Below are 20,867 nucleotides of genomic sequence, written 5' to 3' on the forward strand. Positions count from 1 at the left end.
CCGATCGGGGAAATTCCAGTCGCCCTGCTAACCAGAGACCCAGATTCTCAGGAGGAGATGGGACCAAAGAACGCTCCACGGATCATGCCATGTTGGCAAAGAAATGCTATTGATGTAACAAGTTTGAACACATAAAGAAATACTGCCATGTGAAAATCCCAGGAAAAGTGAGCGATTCACGTGAGACAGAAAAGCGGACGCATTTTGTCTCGGCCATCACAAGAAAAGAAAACATTTCCCCAGACAGCTACATTTTGGACTCTGGCTCTGCCAGAAACATAATGAACAGCCCTGACTATTTTACAACACTCAGTAAATTACCAAAAGGCAAATACAACATTTGTCTTGCAGATGGACGGCATTGCCCAATTTCAGCTATAGGTACATGTTATCTGCCATGTCTAGATGCAGAATTGAGCAATGTGTTATTTGTTGAATAATTATAATTTTCTATATTGTCAGTTTCATGCCTTTCCGAGGTTGGTTTTGCATTTATTTTTGAGGGCAATGAGTGGTTTATTAAAAAACAGGGCAAGGTTATTACTTCTACAAAAATGGTGGATAGTTTGTACTATTTACAGCATTCTCCATACAGTGATGGGGTCGCAGAGAGACCTAAAGCTGGAAAAAATGACATGTTAATAACTGAACTATGTCAGCAAAACTAATTGTCCACATAAAAACTGCATCCATGCCCTGCACAGAAAAATAGGGCATGCAAGTTTTAAATATCTGGTGAACGTGCAAAAAATATGTAAAGATTTAAAAGTTAACCAGTCCAGCACATACGGTACCTTGATTGTGCTATTAGCAAACAAGCAAAATCAAAGTTGCAACCAATAACAGGTAGAAGTGATGGAATTTCTACACACGCTCTGCAACTTGTACATTCTGACTTAATTGGTCCTTTTCCAGAGAGTGAGGGAGGATCTAGATATGGCCTACTTATTGTGGATGATAAAACAAGATATTTGTGGCTATATCTATTGAGAAACAAATCAGAATGTGCTGATGTTTTTAAGTCCTGGAAGGTATGGGCAGAAAAACGTTTTCAAAGGCCAGTCATTCAACTCCAATGCGACCAAGGAGGCAAATATTTAAGTAATCATTTCCAGGCATGGCTTAAACGCCATGGAATAGCACATCAGCTCACATGCCCAAATAGTCCCTGGCAAAATGGAGTTGCAGAGAGACGAGTGGGTATCATACAAATCATAAAGGACAGTCTGTTAACTGATGCTGGATTGCAAAATGACACAAAGCTCTGGGGAGAAGCTCTTCTGACTGCAAATTTTCTAGTGAACCGTACTTTCACTACTGCCACAGGTGATATTCCCTACAGAATGCTCTTTGGGAAGGAACCGGATTATGCAGGTTTACATGTGGGGGGGAGTTGGGCTTTTGTTCATATCCCCAAATCTCTGAGGCGTAAAGGTGAACCTAAAACCAGAAAACTATGTTTCATTGGCTATCAGAGTTATTCTACCAGGCATTATCGTTTTGCTTTGGGACATGGCCGAGTAGTCATTTCACAAAATGCCGAGTTTGCCGAACAGGATAGGTGGGAACAGGTTCATGCCAATTCTAGTATTTTAGTTCCTCTATCAGTTCAACCACAGGAGCCTCTCAGGCATTCAACTGCTGAGGAAAGGCTAGAAAGTGGGGAAAATTTGCCCTCAGGCACTGACACTTTACAAAATGCCACAAACAGTGAGCCAGAGGAACAACAAAATAATGAACTAGAGCAGGCATCCCCAACCTTTGGCCCTCCAGATGTTTTGGACTACAATTCCCATCATCCCTGACCACTGGTCCTGTTAGCTAGGGATCATGGGAGTTGTAGGCCAAAACATCTGGAGGGCTGCAGTTTGGGGATGCCTGAACTAGAGGAACAACAGAATGATGAACCGGAGGGGCAACAACAGAAGGAAAGTCCAGTGGTTATTCCTAGGAGATCCACAAGGACTACTAAGGGCATTCCCCCTGATAAATTGACTCTTGGTGCAACAAAAGTGTGTCATATTAATTGTACAGAGCCGCAGGATTTTGCTCAAGTTCTTAAGTTACCTTCTAAGGAACAAACCCAGTGGTTTGATGTCATGAAGGAAGAGTTGGAATCATTCAAAGAAAATAAGGTTTATACACTAGTCAAATTGCCACCAGGTGAAAAGTTAATCTCTAGCAGGTGGGTCTTTAAAAGAAAGACTCAGGTATCTGGTGATCCACGCTTTAAAGCTAGACTGGTAGCAAAAGGTTTTGCACAAAAGCCAGGAATTCACTATGATGAGCTTTTTGCGCCACTGCCAAGCCAGAATCAGTGAGGCTTGTCTTGTCTGTTGCAGCTGACAAGAAATTGGAAGTGAGTCATTATGATATTCTGCATATCTGAATGCTCCTCTGGACTAGGTGATATACATGCGACAACCCCCTGGGTTTGAGGAAGGAAATGATTTGGTACGGAGATTAGACAATGCTGTCTACGGACTTAAGCAAAGTGCTAAATGCTGGAACGATTGTATAAACACACAACTCTTAAACCTTGGATTTAAAAGAAGTATCGCTGACCCTTGCTTGTATACAAAGGGATCAGGTGGTGATTATATAATGGTTTTGATCTTTGTAGATAATTTTATGGTGGCAGGCAGTTCCAAAGGTAAAATTCAAAGGATAGCAAATCAGCTGAAAAAAACACTTCAAGCTGAAAGACCTAGGACCAATAAGTCACTATTTAGGAGTCCAAAATGCAGAGAAGCAGATGGAAGTTTATTAATATGTCAAGAGCAAAAGATTAAATAGGATCTCTTCTGTACCTGAGCCAATGGTCCAGTGGCGTAACTAGCCGCCTGGCTGCCCGGGGGTGGCAAACCCGGTGGGCGGGGTGTCTGCGCACACAAGAGGCATACGACGCGGCGCTGCGGCAAATCCCGCAGGCAAGCCACAGAGTGAGGGAGTATTGTTTGCATTGGGTTTTCTCCTCGATGACGGCAGCCGCATTGCACGGCAGCGGTGGCCATCGGAGGTGGTCGGGCCCCGTCCAGGGTGGCGTCCCCTGCCCCCATCATTACGCCACTGCAATGGTCAAGGCCTGATATTTCATTTTGTGTAGGTATTCTAAGTAGAAAAGCGAGTAAACCTAGTTTAAATGACTGGGCTGCTGTGAAGTGAATTTTGAGATATCTGAAAGGTACACAGAATAAGTGTATAAAATTATCTGCATCTAATTCAAGTGATTTGCAGGTGTTTGTGGACAGTGACTTCGCAAATTGTCCACCCACGAGAAAATCAACCAGCGGATTAGTGGTCATGTTTAGAAATTCACTAATTGGTTGGAAATCCAAAAGGCAAGGTTTTGTTGCCACATCTACATGTGAGACAGAATTTTCTGCTTTATCTGAAGCGTGTAATGAAGTCACATGGTACATCCAGGTGTTAAATGATTTGGGATATGAAGTACAACAGCTTGTAACAGTCTATGAGGATAATCAAGCTTGTATTGCAATTGCTAATACAGGGAACACTTCAGCGTGTGCAAAAAACATAGCAATTAAGTTTTGAAATGTTAAAGACTATGTACAATGTAATGTGATTAAGTTGGTTTATTGTCAATCACACGATTAATTTGTCTGATTTATTTACAAGAGCATTCCCTAGGGTGCAATATGTTGAATTGACTGCAAAGCTGAACCTTGTGGATAAAGTACAGTGGTACCTCGCAAGACAAATGCCTCGCGCAACGAAAAACTCGCAAGACGAAAGTGTTTTGCGTTGCACAAGGGACTCGCAAGACTGCAAGGTTTTCTATGGCCGCCGCTTCGTCTTGCGAAGCGCGGCCATAGAATGTAGCGCGGGAAGGCGGCAAAGAAAGATCAGCTGTCAGCGCGGGAAGCTACCCCTGCCTGTCTTCCGCTTGGCTCGGGGAACACAGGCGGGGGCAAGCAGCGCCCGCCGCGCTTTGGCCCCATCTCCCGGAGCCGAAACGTGGCGGTGCGGTGACTGCCTCGCCTGTCTTCCCCGAGCCATGTTTTGACTCCCTGGCTGACCATTGAAGGGTTTTTAGTTGAGTCATCAGCTGAAGGACTTTGAGGCAGATGTCTAGTGCCCTGCCAAGAGTGAGGGGGGGCCCCAAAAACAGTAGGAGACCTAACCACACCCCTGCTTTTCATTGGAATAAATGACTGAAATATACTCGGAGTCGAGAGTGAATTTCATGCTCTTTATTCAGCTCATAGTCATCAAGGAGAAGAGAAGAAGAAGAATGGCTCTTTTCCCAAAACCATCTGCTTAGGATTCAGCTCAGTACATAACAATGACCATACAAGTTACCCCGCTTAGATATGCTTAATGGGTAACAAATATTTCCCCATATCCTTGAAATGAAGCCCAATTTCCCCAGCTTCATTCCGTAAGGCACCTGAATTACAAGAGGCTCTGAAAGTAACAAAGGAACCTTTAACGAATAACTCTGCTATTGAATGGCCTGAAAGGGGTTGGGAACCTGTCTTCCCCCCCCCCCGGCGGGTCTGCCCCCCCCGCATGGCCCGGCCAACTTCGACACGTGAGCCACGTGATTGATGGAAGTGGGTGGTCTCGCCCTCCAGTCGAAGTTGGCCCCCGGGATGCGGTGAGGGGGGGGGGGTACAGCGACCAAGCAGCGCTGACCTCGCGGGGCTCAGCGGGGAAGTGCCCCCCCGGACCTGGGAACGGGTGGCTTCTCGCGGTCTCTCGGCGCAGCCTCTCTCCCGGGGTGTGTGAGGGCGGCCATCGAGGGACTCGCCTGAGAGCCGCGCCCGCCGCCTGCACCTTCCTGGAGGGTCGCCGGCGGCCTCTGCCCGTTGCCTCATCGTTGGGCCTCCGCCCGCGTCGGGGGCGACGCTGTGAGCTCAGGTCCCGGCGGGGGGGGGGGCGGCGGCTAGATAAGCAGCAGCGCGGCGCCGGGGCGGCAGCGGGCTGCGGCGTCGGAAGAGCGCGCCCCCCGCCCCTCCGGCCGCGCCAGCATCGCTCCCCCCCACGGCGGCCCCAGGGGCGGGGCTCTTCTGGCCCCGCCCACCCCGAGGGCCGCCGGAGTCTTCTTAAGAAGGAGCTGCGACGGGAGCGCGACGCGCGGCCACCGACTCGGCAGGCAGGCAGGTAGGTAAGTCCGGCCCGGGGGACTTTCCCACGCCTTTCCGCAGCCCGGAGCGGGGCGGGAGGGGAGCCGGATTCCGGCGGGAGCGGCGGGAATCCCCCGACCTGCCCCTTCTCCGTCCCCGCCTTCCGACTCGGACTGCTTTATGCTGGGGCGCTGCGCTCCGCACGTGCTCAGAGGCGCGCTGCTTGTTTCCGAGTCGAGCATTCGGCGCGATGTTTAATCTCCCGCGTGAAAGAAGGAATGGGGCAGAGATGGGGCTGGGGAGTCGGCGGCCAGGTCGCCTGAGCTCCGTTCCCCGTTCCGGATTTGGGGCAGGGATTCCGCCTCCGCCCTGGCTGCAAAGGGCTCGTGGAGACCCTCCCGGCGGGTCCTGAGTTGAGGGAGCCTTTGGCGCTGGGCGCCGCCCGTGGGAAAAAAGCGGCATTCGGCCGGGCGCTGTGGCCTCGCCTCTGCCTGTCCTTCCCACTCCCCCATTCAGACTAACGGGAGGGAGTAGCAGCGCAGCGCTTGGGAAGAGGCGAGGAGCTTCGGCCGCCCTTTGCGTTGCCCGCCGTGCCTGAGAGCCTGCGTGGCGACGTGGTCGAAGACGGCAGATCCAGGTTCGAATCCGCACTCCGTTGTGAAGCTCGCCTTGGGCCGCTCGGTACCTCCCAGCCTTGCTGTGACAGGGAGGATGGGCAAAGCTTTTCTTGGGTTCTGTCACTTCAGGCTGCAGGTAGGGAGGGCTTATGCGTTGACCCCCGCCTTCCCAAACCTCCCTGCAAGGAGGGGGAAATAGCTTGTCAGGAAGAAGCCTACACGCAACCTGTGTGCAGGGTGAATGCTACTCAGCATCTTCTTGCATATACGCCTTCTGCCATGAGCACTGGGCATAAATACTTGGGCATAAATGGTCCATGCTGGATCAAGACACAAACTGATCTCTCCTCTGGAGATTTCAGTGCCACTGAAAGTAGCCATCACTGCTAATAGCCACACTTTATTTTGTAAATACTGTAATCTATTTCATAGAATCATAGAATTGTTGAGTTTTTAAAACACCTCAAAGTGGTTTATAAATAAAAATAAAAATAAAATATCCAAATTATCATCATACATCTTTACAAGTACATATAAGTGGGAGGGGGGGGGGAGACTCCCTCCTTCCCTTTCTGCACAGACAACACTCAGGAATTTGAGAGTCATGTAATAACAAAATGTTGTTTTGTCTTTCTGGGGGTTCTGGCTGCCTTTGCAGCAAATAGATGTTCCCAAAAGGCCATCCAGTCCATATGGTTTTAAACTGCCTTTGGCACTGGATTTACTATCTTCTCCTTTGTTGTAAAGGCAACAAAGGTTTACCAGACTGATGAGAATGCTTCCTCTGGTGATGCACGACTTCTGGGTTGTTTTTTTGTTTAAAGTCAGTTTCTCGGACTCTCTGTTATACCATTTCTGGATGGCTATTCCTTTTCAAGTCTTTGCTATTTGAGTCGTTTCTAGAAAGCAACACTTTGAAAGATGTGTTTGTGCTATCATTTGATACATTGCTAGTGAGACGTACCCATAATGAGAAGACTTTAAGGGCAGGAAACCTTTGATTAAGAAGAGAGATAAAGAGGCAATGGAGAGTCGCCAATCTGTCCAGATGCATTCATTGCCATGCCCAGTTGCTCCCACTTAAGGTTTTGTAGTGGGCTCCATTGCAGTGGGTGGATCCACCAGAGCAGCCCTGTGTCAGCACAGGACACGGATGGGGCCAAGGAATTTTGCAAGTATCCCAGACAGGTGCTGCTGTTGTGTAGACTGTTCATGATCAATGCTGTTTTATTTATTTTGTCTATTGGGTTACTGTGTTTGCCAATGAGATGCTGGTAACAACAGCCTACGGTATTAGCCTTCCCACTTCCTCAGGTGATGAGAAATCTAGAGAGCTTTCTTTCCATGAAATCCCTCACCCAAGGCTCCTGTCCTGAGTAAACGAAGGCCACAACCACATTTAAAACACATGGCTTCTGCCACCCAAGAGCTGTAGTTCACCTGGCACAGAGATAAAATTTCAGTACCCTTAACAAACTATGGTTCCCAGGATTCTTGGGGAGGAACCACATGTTTTAAATGTTTTTATATGTGAGGTGCAGCCGTGAGCTAAGGCATCCTCATGTGGATCAATAACCAATTGAAACAGCAGGAAGCAGAATGGAAGTATGGACAGTTGTCACAGTGAATCTGTATTGCCTCACTTTGCTTTTTAACTTCCTCATAAATAGCCTAGAATCCAGGGTGAGCTGTGAGGTGCTGGATTTCCCTGATTGTCTCTCCAAAAGGACTAACTGGGAGGCCAAATGGCAAATGGGGTTTGATGTATGCAGGGGTAAAATGTTGCACGGGGGGGGGGGGGGGGAGAATCCCAACTTTGCATGTGTTTGTGTATATGATTGTGGTCTGAATGGACAATAACTGACCACTAGAGGGATCTTTCCTGCCAACCCAGCAGGTCGAAAGCATGTCAAAGTGCAAGTAGATATGGTAAATACCGTAGGTACCGCTCTGGCGGGAAGGTAAATTGCATTTTCCTACGCTGCTCTGGTTCGCCAGAAGCGGCTTAGTCATGCTGGCCACATGACCTGGAAGCTGTACACCGGTTTCCTCGGCCAGTAAAGCAAGATAAGCACCACAACCCCAGAGTTGTCCGCGACTGGACCCTAATGGTCAGGGGTCCCTTTACCTTTACCTTTAGAGGGATCTTGGCTTTGTATTGGGCAGCTCAGTGATAATGCTGAACAGCTGCTGTGAAAAAGTCAGATTCCATGTTGGGGATCAATAGGAAAGGAGTAAAAAAACCCCAAAAACTGCTGAGAAAAGGATGCCTGGTGCAACTGCAGTTGGATTGCTGCGCATAGCTCTGGTGGCTGAACTCGGCGCATGGTTTAATAGAGGTTTGGACAACTTAATGGGGGATAAAACTATCAGTGGCCACTGATTTACCACCAGGATCAGAGGCAGGATTGTGAGGGAGAGGCTCACTCCCCCAAGGCCCAGTTCAGGGGCTTCCAGGAAGAACAGGTGCTGCATTAGGTAGGATTTTGGACTGACCCAGGAGGGTTCTTAATGAGCATGAAGTTCCCCAAGGACAGCAGGGCTGGTTTATTATCTTGTAAAGCAATTTTTTCGGATCACTTGTTTGGGCAGGGAATTAGGTGGGTACCTCAAAGAAGCTGGTCTCTTCTGGACTGGAAACAAATAAAAGACTTGTATAACAAGAAAATAATATAGTAAGGCAACAACCCACTCTGATGCAATGCAAAATAACTCAGTAGATGGTTCAGTTTTGAGTTTTGTGAGGACCATATTAGTTAAGCTGGACTGGGCATCTGCTTTGTATGGGTTTACCCGTCACAGTTAGTTAATTCTCCAAACTATTAGATTTTGGATCTACTTCTCATACTCAGTACTAGGACACAGTAAGCAAGAATACAGTGTGTGTGTGTGTGTGTGTTTGTGTGTGTGTGTGTGTGTGTGTTTGTGTGTGTGTGTGTGTGTGTGTGTATGTATGAGGTTTTTTTTTTTAAAAAAGGAGCCCAAATAAGTTTTTAAAAAAAATTGTATTGTTATTTAATTTCAGTTTTTGCTTGTGCCACTCTTTATCCAGCTAACTATGCAATCTGATAGCTAGAGAAGGGCAGCTATAGCTCTGTGCCACAGGCCATCATCAGATTTGCATGCAGAAAGTCCTGGCTTCAGTCCTCCATCCTCATATCCTGGTGTCGCTGGGCCTGCCCTGAAACCCCAGGGAGTTCTCTGTGGGCCAGTGGAAGCTTCCTATGGACAACATGGGCAGCCAGCCTGTGCTGCCACAGGCATTGCTGCACGACAACTTCCCTTATCCTTGACTTGTAGGATGGGACATTTTCCTAATGTCCTCTGGCACCTCAGAGGAAGGTCAGCTGTCTGCTGTTTGTCCTCCTTAAATTCAGACTAGGAACCAGTTCTTTCAAAACAAAACTTCTGCCTGCAGTCTATTTAAGAGCACTTTAAAGAGCTCCCAGTTTCCATTCAGGCTCGGCCAAGTACTACGCTGGAAGCAAGAGTGTTGCTAAGGGAACTACTGTAGATGCAGCAGCTCTCTCTTTGTGGCTCAATAAGTTATTTCTCCTTCTTTCTAATACAGGATTATATTACAGTATATACAAGCATCAGGTTGACTCCCTTCTGGATCTGGCTGGCAGGGGCTTAGGAAGCAGGTTGGAGCTGGTGGCGTTTGTACTCTTAGAACCTTTGGCTTCCTTGAGATGTGCTTGCCAAACTTAATTTCCACCCTGGTAAACACAGCTGTATCTTTGACATGTGGAGCCAGTTAGATTGCTTTATCTTTTTGGAACATCCTTGTTGTTACTGGCTGGAGAAACAGGCGCAGGCACCAGCATACAGAAAGTGGGCTCTGCCCATCATTGGCCACTGGGAACAGCAGGTGTGCTCTTTGGGTTTCTTTTTAAAAAAAAGCTGGTCAACTTTTTGTGCCGAGCACTCAGATATGCAAATCGCCATAATACTTTTCTACCATAATACAGCAATAATGATTAAAAAAAACACACAGAGAGGGCAACAGTGCAGATTAAAATCCATTTACAAAGTGCAGGGGATATAGATCATAGAATTGTAGAGTTGGAGGGGACCACAAGGATCATCTAGTCCAACCCTCTGCAATGCAGGAATCTTTTGCCCAACATGGGATGCAAACTCACTACCCTGAGTCTCCTGCTCTACTGACTGAGCCCTCTCAGTCTCTTTGCTGGAGTGCTAGTACTGAAGTGAGGTAAGGGAGACTCCCTGGGAAGGAATTCCACCATGGAAAAGGACCTTGTGGGGCCCTGCAAAATGTCACTTTGTGCAGAGCAGCCCCTTCTCTGTCCAAGGGCCTTGTTCTCTTCTGGAGAACCTTCTGGGGTGGGGGACACATGCCGTGGGGGGCAGGGACAGACCAATAAATGTGGATTTTACCTTTGCACAGGAGGCTGGTTTACACACACACACACACACACACACACACACACACACACACACACACACACACCTACCTCTCTGTTCTCCATCCCTGCAAGCTGAGAGTCACTATCAGCTTCCAAGGACACATTCCAGCCAGACAAAGAGGGTGCAGAGCACTGGCTGAAGGAAGAACTTGCTCATCCCACTTTTGCCTGTGGTTTGTGGGTTCGCAAAACTTTTTCACAGACAAAAGATTTTTTTAATTATTTCTTTTTTTACCTTTTTAAATACTTTGAGCTGGGGTGGGTGGGAAGGATGTTTACTCGGGTTTGGGAATTTGTTTAATTTTGGCACATTTGTAATTTTTATTGTTTCTGGTTTTTACTGTTGTTTTTTTAGGTTTTATTTTTTTCTTAAGGGGAGGGGTCAGGGCTGCCTGGGAGTGGGTCCCAGCCAATAAAATGACTGGGGCAGGTTCCACAGAGTGGGATGCACTGGGACAACCGATCTCAGTGATCACGGATAGGAGGAGGAGTTATGCTAAGATCACACCATGTCATTACCGAGGAGGCAGGCTGTGTCATTGTCTGAGGACTATCCCTTCCTCCGGGTCTGGTCTTGACCGGATGGATACTGGAATCGGCAAGGGATACCCACACGACCTGAAGGTGCTACTGTGCAATGCCAGGTCAATGATTCATAAGACCACTGCCATCCATGACTTGATCGTGGATGGAGGACTTGACCTGGCATGTGTAACAGAGACCTGGTTGGATGAAGCAGATGGTTGGATGAAGCAGTCTTTGCTGCTGCTTGTCCACCAGGTTTCTCTTATGCACAGCAACCCAGGCCTTGGGGGGGGGGGTTGCAGTGATTTTTAGGAAGCCATTAGTTTGCACCAGGTGTCCTATTGGGAAGACCCAGTTCGAGTGCATGTTCTGGAAGTTGGGCAATAGGGGCAGTATACAGGATTCCCTGCCCAAGCTGCTTCAGGTCGTGGCGGATGTTCTCCTGGAGACACCTAGTTTGGTTGTCCTGAACTAGGGGATTTTAATATCCATGCTGACGTGACCTTACAAGGAGCCGCTCGGGACTTCGTGGAAAGCGTGGCCTCCACGGGGCTGTCCCTGAATAAGTCTGGCCCAACTCATAGCCGCGGACATGTCTTGGACCTGGTGTTCACCTCTATGGATGTTGGTGATCTGACACTAAGTAAAAGCAAAACTAAAGAAGTGCCATGGTCAGAACACTGGTGCAACTGGACTTCTCTGTGACCCTTCCCCTCTGCAGAGAGGTGGGACCAATTCGGATGCTCCGCCCCACCACTTAATGGATCCAAATGGTTTCCAGAGAGTGGTAGGGGGTGCTTTATCCCATGTTGATGGCCTTTCAGCCGATTCCCTGGTGGCCTGCTGGAATGTGGAATTAACCAGGGCTATTGACTTTCTGGCTCCGAAGCGCCCTCTCCGATTGCATGGAACCCGGACAGCCCCATGGTTTTCCACGGATCTGAGGGCAATGAAACAATTGCTGAGACGGCTAGAGTGCTGGTGGCGGATAACTCATTCTGAAGCTGACCGGACACGGGTTAGAGCTCAGTGTTGAGCCTACTAAGTGGCAGTAGCGATGGTGAAGAAGACTTTCTTCACCACCTCTATTGCATCTGCAGAAAACAGTAGCAGGAGACTCTTTCAGGTGGTTCACAATTTAGCGGAACCACCTGCTCCATCGGGGCCCAGCACGGGCCACATGATCTCCTGCAATGATTTTGCAAAGTTTTTTGCAGATAAAGTCGCTCAGATTCGGGAAGAGGTAGACTTCACCGTGGGAGCAGGGCCGGGGCGAGGGAGTGCTAGTGTCCTGTCTAGTCCAGTTGTGTGCGATCAATTTCAATCTGTTACCTCCGAGGATGTGGACAGGCTGCTTGGACGAGTGAAACCAACCACCTGTCTCCTTGATCTTTGCCCATCCTGGAAGGGCTGGGCGATGGGCTTTGCGGGTTGGTGAATGCTTCTCTCTGTGAGGGAGCCTTCCCAGACCCACTGAAAGAGGTGGTTATTAAGCAGCTTCTTAAAAAAACATCTTTAGATGTGGCAAATATGGCCAGCTATCGCCCAGTCTCAAATCTTCCATTCTTGGGCAAGGTGATTGAGCGAGTGGTTGCTGAACAGCTCCAGGCACGCCTGGAAAAAGCGGACCATTTGGATCCCTTCCAGTCGGGGTTCAGGCCTCATCATGGGACTGAAACTGCCTTGGTCACACTGGTTGATGATCTCTGGTGGGCTAGGGACAAAGGTGAGAGCTGTTTCCTAGTTCTACTGGATCTTTCAGCGGCTTTTGACACCATCGACCATAACATCCTTCTGGACCGTCTAGAGGGGTTGGGAGCTGGGGGCACTGTTATACAGTGGTTCCGCTCCTTCCTCCTGGGCCGTGTTCAGAAAGTGGTGGTGGGGGATGAGTGCTCAGAATCCTGGGCTCTCACTTCTGGGGTGCCTCAGGGTTCTGTCCTCTCCCCCATGCTTTTTAACATCTATATGCAGCCACTAGGAAACTATTACCATATATTCCGGCGTATAAGACGACTGGGCATCTACGATGACCCCCAAATTTTCCAGTTAAAATATAGAATTTGGGATATACTCGCCGTATAAGAAATATGACCCAGCGTATAAGGCGACCCCCGACTTTTGAGAAGATTTTCCTGGGTTAAAAAGTAGTCTTATACGCAGGAATATACAGTATCTTAAGATTTCGAAACAAAACCTTATAAAGGTGGTTAACTACAGAATGTGCATTTAATGTAGCAAAGTTAACAAAAAAACTTAAACATTTCAAAGAAGGAAGTCAAATATAAAATTAAACTAGTGCTTCCCCCCCAGTAAATGTTTAGGGGTACTCTCCTTTTCCTACTCATATTGAAATACTGCCCCTCAATGAGGCCAAACTTAGATTCACAAAATGTTTAGGGGTATGGGTACCCCTGCGTCCCCCCAGAAAAAAGCACTTGTCTTAAACAGCAAACATACCTGCTTCTCTTGCTGCCAGTCCTGCCAATGGTGGTTTTTGGTGGGTGGTGGCTGTGGAAGCTCAGGCTTGAAGAACTGCGTCTGCACTAAGAGATAGCCAAGATGGTCTCTGGCCTCTTTAGCAGCCCCAGCTTTTGTAGCTGGAGTCAGTCAGGGCCCTTCCTCCCAGGCCAGGTGGGAAAAGGCCTGCAAGGCTGGGGTCAAGTCTTCCAGGACTCACAGCCAAGATGCTCTGTAGGAGGAGACCTTCAGAAACCTTCAGTGACCTTGCTGGATGGCAGCACCTTTCCAAACCAAGTGCCCTCCAAGATGTTGGGCTCAAATTTCCTTCCAGAGATTTTGGGCCAACCCCCCCCCCTCAGTTTCAGCCAATTTGCCTAAAACATCTGGAAAGGCAGCTATAGAGGGCAATTTTAAAATAGGGAATGTATGGGGATAAGGGGAAGGAGAAAATAAATTCTGCCTTTGGAGGAAGACTGTTGGATAATTTAGCACCCACAGCCACAACTTCTTTCAGGGTGGGCGCGATGCCATAAATATGGCAGCAGGAGAGTTAGACCAGAAGGGCAGCAGTCAAAGGGCCTGGCTCTTGGAGTCGACTCAAAGGCTACAAGAGGCTTGTTGTGGCTGCAGGGAAGTGAGTCAAGGAGGTGAAAGCACCACCAGATGAGCAGAGAGCCAATACCACAAGTCCCGTTGCTCCCAGGCCAAGTAACCTACTTTCATCAGCCAGCCAAAGGGAGGGACCAGAATGCAAACAGCCAGCTTGGGCTGAAAATGCTGGAGCAGATGCGCCTAGCTTGGAATCTGCCAGTAAATATGTTCTGTTGCTGCGGTAACTGCTGTTGCGCTTCCAGGCTCAGCTCTCCAACTGAGAGGTCTGCTCCTGCTGCCCGGCCATCCGTTGTTGTGTGTGCTTCATGAGTCTTGGGCAAAGTTCCTAGAAGAAGCCAGTCAGCTCCCAGGCCAGAGTTTGCCATCACAACTCCCTTCCTCTAAGTAGAGGTCTGCAGTTTTCCTTACTTGCCTTCTCTCCCACCTCTTCTTTTAGGGTTCTTGATAACTTGGAAGAGAAGGCCTTGAAAAGACTTCGAAATGAGGCTGGGACAAGGACTCTCCCCATTTCTCCTGCTGCTGGGAGCGTTTGCCACAATTCAGTGCCAGGTAAGAGCTCATCCTGCCAACCTGTCTGTTCACTTTGACTTTTCTTTCCAGTCGCCTTAGCAGCGCATTAGAAGAGGGATAAGCAGACTTCCAGCTTGCGGTGCAGTTGGGTAATTTTAGACTCTGAACTTAAATCACCTTAGCAGGTTGAGGAATGGGGAGCCTCTTTAGATGGTCATGTCCTGTATTGCTTCACTTCTGTTACAAGGCCAGCTCTGCTCTGTTGGGGACCCCTTCTGCCCCTTCTGCTGACGTCGGTCTCAAAGTCCAACCCTGACAGCACTATGGGGCATGGCCTCTTGCTTCAAGCCCCCAAGAATGAGCAAGAGAGAATGTTTAAGTGTGTAGTGCTTAGTTTTAAGTCATGTGCTGCACACTGTTTGGGGGGAGCAATCTTAACTGGTGCAGCAGCTGGTGGCTGGAGAGGCAGACAATTGTGGCAGCAGCTTGAAGTACAGTAGTCCAACTGGACCCCATGCTATCATGCAACGTCACTGGGACCTGCTTGGGATCCAGTAGATCCTGGGCTGACTCAGCCCCTCCTTGCCTCTGGAACATCACCTGCCTGGACATTTGGAGGGGGGGGTGCTCTGCACTGGTGGATTGACACTTGGGTCACCCCTCAGGCAGGATGCCAGCTTAGCCTGCCGAGTGGCACCTCCACCCAATCAAACTCTCTCTGGGGTGGGGGACTAGGTTACTCAGCCAATTGATCTCTTCTTAAAAACAGTGTTTAAGTGGGTTAAACAACAAAGGGGGCACCTGAGAACCCATAACTCATTTTGCTTCACTTGGGAATGGCAGGACATGGAGCTCTCCCTATGGCACTTCCCTCCCTGCTGCAAAGCATCTCTAGCATTGCTGGTTGGGACTGATTGGAGTCGCAGCCCAAAATATCTGGAGGGCTCTGGGTTGGGGAAGGCTGCTCCAGAGCTTAGGAAGTAGCTGTGCTTGGCACAACAGGACTCTCTCTGACAATGTCTTTCTTTAAAAAAGCCAATGTTTCCCCTCTGTGTCTTGGCAGGAAGTTTCTTGGCATGCTGCACTAAGAGCTCAGTCAAAGGGTAAGTAAGGATTAGCACCCCAGTTCCAAAATAAATGAGTGGGGTGTGCTATTTTGAGCAGATCGACACAAACAAACCGGGTGGTCTATTTTGATTTTGCTCTCTCAGTCTTAGGGGTCCCCACACTGAGCCCAATTCTGTGCTCAGGATCTGTAACTGGAATTTTAAGCAAGCATGGAAACCTGTGACCTAACTAGTTCAAAACTTGGGTTTTGTAAATGGGATGAAGTTGGGATTCATTTGGCAAGACCAAAAGTAGTGTAAAAGTAGCTATTGTTAATGATAATATTGGGATTTATCCAGAGCTTAGTCCTTCTCTGAGTAGACCCATGAACGTTAATGGACATGGCTGAGCTGCTTTCATTTCAATGAGGCTACTTGAAGCAGGACTAGCATTGGATACAAGGAAACACCATTAATATTAACACTTCATACACTGCTTAATGCCAAGCAGTTTTATGAAGCTGAGGATAAATGAACTGTAGGGCCAAAGCACAATGGTCACGGGCAGGCAGGACTAGCTGCACAAGTATTCCAGGCTGCTGACCCCGGATACCCACATGGCATGATCTGCTTGCTTGCAACAAGAGTGAGCACTGGGGACTTGAAAACTGCAGAGTGTATTGGAAGAAAGCAGGCTGCTTAAAGCAGGCAGCACAACGGCTAATCCAGCATTGCTCCCCCTCGCCAAAATCACCAGCTATTGCCTCCTTGCCCCCCAAGGCTCCTGTGACTTCAGGAGGCTCTGCCTGACATGGTTTTTCAAACTTTTCTCTGCAGCCATGAGGACCACGCAGAAGCTTGCTTTTGATTAATATGAGTGTTACAGGGACTGTCTAGTTGTTATGATCACTTGGCAGCCCTATGCAGATGCAAATAATACACAGCCCTGCAGGAAAACTATTTTGGATTTATCACCCTCCCTTTGTCTGAGAAGGTTTGAAAGTATTTCCAAGCATTTGGAAGAGAAGGTAGACATTTCCCTTTCTCCTTTACAGTACACATGGGCCTTGGCCAAGTGGCAGGCTACAAAATGACTCCATCACCCACAGACAACAGTGGGGCAGAAAGAGGGTGACTGCTGAGCAGTGGAGGCTGGTGCATGACGGCATATTGGGCAGTGCCCTACCACCCTCAGTCTGCTTTCCGGCAGCCCCTCTAGAAAAGGATCTAGACCAGCCATCCCCAGACTATGGCCCAGGAGCCGGATACGGCCCGAAGGAACGATCTATCTGGCCAGTGGCGACCCCCGCCGCCCACTCTTACCAGTGCGGCATGGCATGGCTGTCCACTTCCGGCACCGGAAATCACTTGCGCACATGCGGAAGCGTCATTTCCGGTGCACTTCCGGGTTGGAGGAGGCCCGTGCGCATGTGCACAAGCTATTTCCGGTGCTCCTGCGCCCCAGAAGTGTGCCGGAAATAACATGTGCGCATGCGTATGGGCATGCGCTCCCGCGCACTCCCCCGCCCTCTGGCCCACTGTGCAATCGCGCTTCGGGCACTGGCTCAAAGTGCGGTAAGTTTGGGGACCCCTGATCTGGACACTAGGAGAGGAGATATTGTTTAGTTGTTATTCTTGTTCACATTTGTAAGACCAGCAGATCAGTAAGATCCTTTGCAGCTTTTAAACTTGGAAGTTAAGGCAAGGTTAATTTAACCTTCTACAGCAATAATCCAGAATGTTTTATTGCAGACTGGATATCCTGGTGTTACTCCTTTTCTCCCCCTTAAAAACACCAATCACACAAACATTGTTTTGTGAAGAAATAAAAGTAGTACAGTGGTACCTCGGTTTGCGACTGCAATCCGTTCCGCGGAGGCGGTCGCTTCCCAAAGGCACGCTTCTGCGCGTGTGCAAAACGCCGATAGAGCACTTCTGCGCATGCGTGAGCTGCACAGATCGCGTCTGCGCATCCGACACCGCGGAACCCGTATGTAAACACTTCCGGGTCCGCGGCGGTCGCTCGCCGAAGCGGTTGCAAACAGAGGTAGACATAAACCGAGGTTTGACTGTATTTACTTACATAATCTAGGTCTTGAAGCAGGAGTTAGGGTAGCATAATGAAGGCAGGTTTAAAACTGCTAAGTTACCAAAGTACAAAGTACCGTCTGAGCAGTAGACCACAGATGTTCACGTGTGGCCAGTTTGGAAGCAGGATAAAGAAAAAGGAGACTGCAGGAAGGAAGGAAGGAAGGAAGGAAGGAAGGAAGGAAGGAAGGAAGGAAGGAAGGATGTAGTGTTACAGCTCCCTGCCAAGGCAGACAGAGGAAGTGATCTCACAGAGTTCTCTAGCAAATTTCACAGGAAAGCTCTATCAGCTTTCCTATCTATCAAAGCATGAATTGTTGGTTTGACCAGAATAACGCCCCACAACCCCCACCTGCCTGCCTTCTTATGTGTAACCCATCCAGGGGTTAGTCTGCTTCCTCCTCCTCCATCTCAGTGTTTCCCTTGTAGAGCTTTGCAGGGAGGAGGAAGATGGTGACAAACCTAGGATTTGCTGGCTCTGCCTGTCACTGGCTCCCTGGCACCACCTACTGTTGGCCTCTTGGCTTCTATCCTCCCACTTCCAAGGAGTGCCAGCCACCATTGCTGCTGAGCAGGGAACAAAGGGGAATTTGGTGCTTGGAGGGTGGGAAGTGGTGGTGTGGGACTCTCTTCTCAGGAGCACTTCCTCTCTTCTGATTGCAGTTGTATGCAGAGACCCAGTAACACAAGAGATCCACCAGTTCAGGGACAGTTGGCTACGCCAAAAAGGAAAAGAACTTGAATATTGTCGGTGTGCGATCAACAGCATCATTTGTCATATCGTGCCAGGCACAGGTGGGTATTAGATGGGTAGATATGGGAGACAGCTTGGGTGCAGGATGTGGCAATGAAGTGGGTGACCAAACCTTTTGCAGCTTCTTTCATAGAACCTGGGACCCGATGGCAGGAGGTTGACACTCTTGCCTTGGTCCAAGGAACACCTCTCCTGTGATGTTGCTCACTGTCCTCCTCCTCCTGCAGCAACTTGCAAGGCTTCCAAAGGCAGTGAGTGGGGTAGTTGAAAATGCCTGACCCACGATGTGGCTCCCTAGAACCCCTTTTAACTGGAGAGGCCAGCAAGTGGTGCACTTGAGACCACCTGCAAGCCAAGTACCGTATTTTTCGCTCATAAGACACACTTTTTTCCTCCTAAAAAGTAAGAGGAAATGTCTATGCATCTTATGGAGCGAATGTGTGGTCCCTGGAGCTGAAATGCCCAGGGGCTAAAGGCAGATTGTGCTCTTTTTTTTAAAAAAAAGAAAGAGCAAAAGGCTAACAAGAGGGAAAGAGGGTGTTGAAAGGAATCCACTCAGCAGCTGATTGCAAGAGATCAGGAAGGGAGATAAGGGACGCTAGCTCCCTTTCTGGCCCTGCCCCCTTACCCAGGCCTCCATTGCTGAATGTTCTGCAGAGGTGGCTGTTTGTTTCCCCAGCGACATGTGATTGGCTGATTAGATAATCTGTCTGGAAACTGTAGAAATGGCTCCCTTTCCTTTCCTAAAGAAGCTGCAGAATTGTGAGTTAAACCCCATAAAACGGGTTTTTTTCCCTTCGCAAGGTAAGCTTAACAACTTTGAGCTGATCTTTTAAAAAATGGAGCTTTCCCCTTGCAAAAAAGCTGCACAACTGTGAGCTGATCCACCCAAAACCAGGGCTTTCCCCCTTTCCTTCTCTAAAAATTAGGTGCGTCTTTTGGTCAGGTGCGTCTTATGGAGCAAAAAATACGGTATCTGCTCTGCCTTTTAGTTGCTTCTCCACCCCAAGAGGTTATGGGCCCAGAAACTGAAAGCACTCGACTGCTGGCGGGGGAAACCTGAGGTTCTCTTTCTTTTTTTGTCTGACAGCCTGCAGCAGGAGGAAACAGTGCTTCAATGAGGGCCGCTGCAAGCAAGCATTATACTCTTCTAACTTCATCTGCTTATGCCGCCCAGGCTTCTCTGGGAAGCGCTGTGAGATTGGTGAGTAATTGGTATGCAGTGTGGTTGGATGGCTGGTTGATTAATTGATTGATAGCATTTATAGTTCACCTTCTCCAAGGAGCTCAAGGTGTTATATGGGGGCCTCCCCCTCCTCATTTAATCCACCCAACAACCCTGTGCAGCTGAGGGGCAGTGACTGGTTTCGTGTCTAACGTGTGTGGGTGTGGAATTAACACAGTCCTATGTGGCAGGCAGGCATTATTCTCCCCAGCCTTGCTTGTCTATTATTGGATGCATTTGATGTGGGATGTACTGTATTGGCCCGAATATAAGCTGTACTTTTTTTCCCAAATTCCAATTGTGAAAAGTGTGGCTTATATTTGTGACCTTACAGTATCACTGCTGAAACAGCTGCCCACGAGGGCCGTCAGGGGCATAGCTGCCAAGTTATCCCTTATTTTAAGGGATTTTCCCTTATGCTGAATAGGCTTCCTCGCGAGAAAAGGGAAAACTTGGCAGCTATGGTCAGGGGTGTGGGACAACAGCTCCCATCCCACACCCCTGACGAGTGGGGTAGCAAGCGCTGGTGCCGACCGCCCCCCGTTCAGGGCGGTAGTGCCAGGAGGCGGGCTGCACCTGCAAATAAGCCTTGAATTTTAAAGGTGTGGCTTATTTGCGGGTGTGGCTTATATTTGGGCCAATACAGTAATCCATTGGTGCAGTCAAATACAACAATCCTTGTTTGCCTAGAGTGGACACAGACGGGGATGTTGATCCAGCCAGTTGAACTTCCTGTTACACTTGGTCTGGAACATCCTCCCCCTGCATGTGACCAGGTAGGTGGGCGTGACCCTTGCAGACCCCACAAAAGGTCCAGTCAGGCAGCCACCCCTCCTCTCTTGATGCTGCTTCTACCTCTTGATGCCATGCTCTCCTGATACTGATGTATTTTGCTGTCTGCTGGCTCTCAGCCACCAGGACATGGGCTCATTCCCATATGGGATGAACTCAAACTCTCTTCTGTAACTCTAAGCTAAAGCCTGCCTTCAGTGATCCAACTGTGAACTGAATGTGAGTAAACCTCTTCTTACTTTTAAAAGAAGCTTCTTGTGCCTTTATTCCTTTTAGGAGGGATAAAAGGGGCCTTACTAGGAACAAATTCCAATCTAAACAAAGCCAGATTGGATTTCTTCAGTGTAGAGATTCAACGGAATCTACCAACTAGCTTCCTGCTATATATTGGGGAATGAACTCTGCTGTATGACTCACTAGCGTGAGCTAGGAAGACTAATATTTAATCAATATATCCTCTCCTAGTATGTACTGTACAACATTCCCACATTTGATTTATTACCGTATATACTGGCGTATAAGACGGCTTTTGAACCCAGGAAATTTTTTTCAAAAGTTGGGGGCCCGTCTTATGCGCCGTGTCCAAGAATCTGCGGTCACCGCATACGGTGTGGGGAGCTCAAAAACGGCCGCGTCCCCACTGTATGCAGTGACCATATGAACGCAAAGAAGCGCGCTCGGGAGGGGGCTGCTCCCCGCCAGGGAGAATGGCTCC

At 48.7% G+C, this 20,867-nt stretch overlaps 1 protein-coding gene across 4 annotated transcripts in view; it reads left to right on the forward strand.

Moving 5' to 3' along the window:
- Window positions 1-4,626: 4,626 nt before the first annotated feature.
- The window catches only part of PLAT (plasminogen activator, tissue type), a 33,370-nt gene continuing 17,129 nt past the window's right edge, over window positions 4,627-20,867 (forward strand). Inside the window, exons 1-5 of one of the 4 annotated variants that reach the window (XM_035119539.3) lie at window positions 4,627-5,127; window positions 14,174-14,286; window positions 15,311-15,350; window positions 18,045-18,176; window positions 19,226-19,339. In XM_035119539.3, the coding sequence (XP_034975430.1) occupies window positions 14,218-14,286; window positions 15,311-15,350; window positions 18,045-18,176; window positions 19,226-19,339 (355 nt within the window). In that variant the 5' untranslated portion in view covers window positions 4,627-5,127; window positions 14,174-14,217. Of the gene's footprint in view, window positions 5,132-5,609; window positions 5,728-14,173; window positions 14,287-15,310; window positions 15,351-18,044; window positions 18,177-19,225; window positions 19,340-20,867 lie in introns of those variants that run through there. The other 3 variants (XM_035119540.3, XM_088671395.1, XM_088671396.1) reach the window with 3 other exon arrangements.

Source organism: Zootoca vivipara, chromosome 6 (assembly GCF_965207765.1).
Source record: "Zootoca vivipara chromosome 6, rZooViv2.hap1.1, whole genome shotgun sequence".
In the NCBI taxonomy this organism is placed as follows: Eukaryota; Metazoa; Chordata; class Lepidosauria; order Squamata; family Lacertidae; genus Zootoca; species Zootoca vivipara.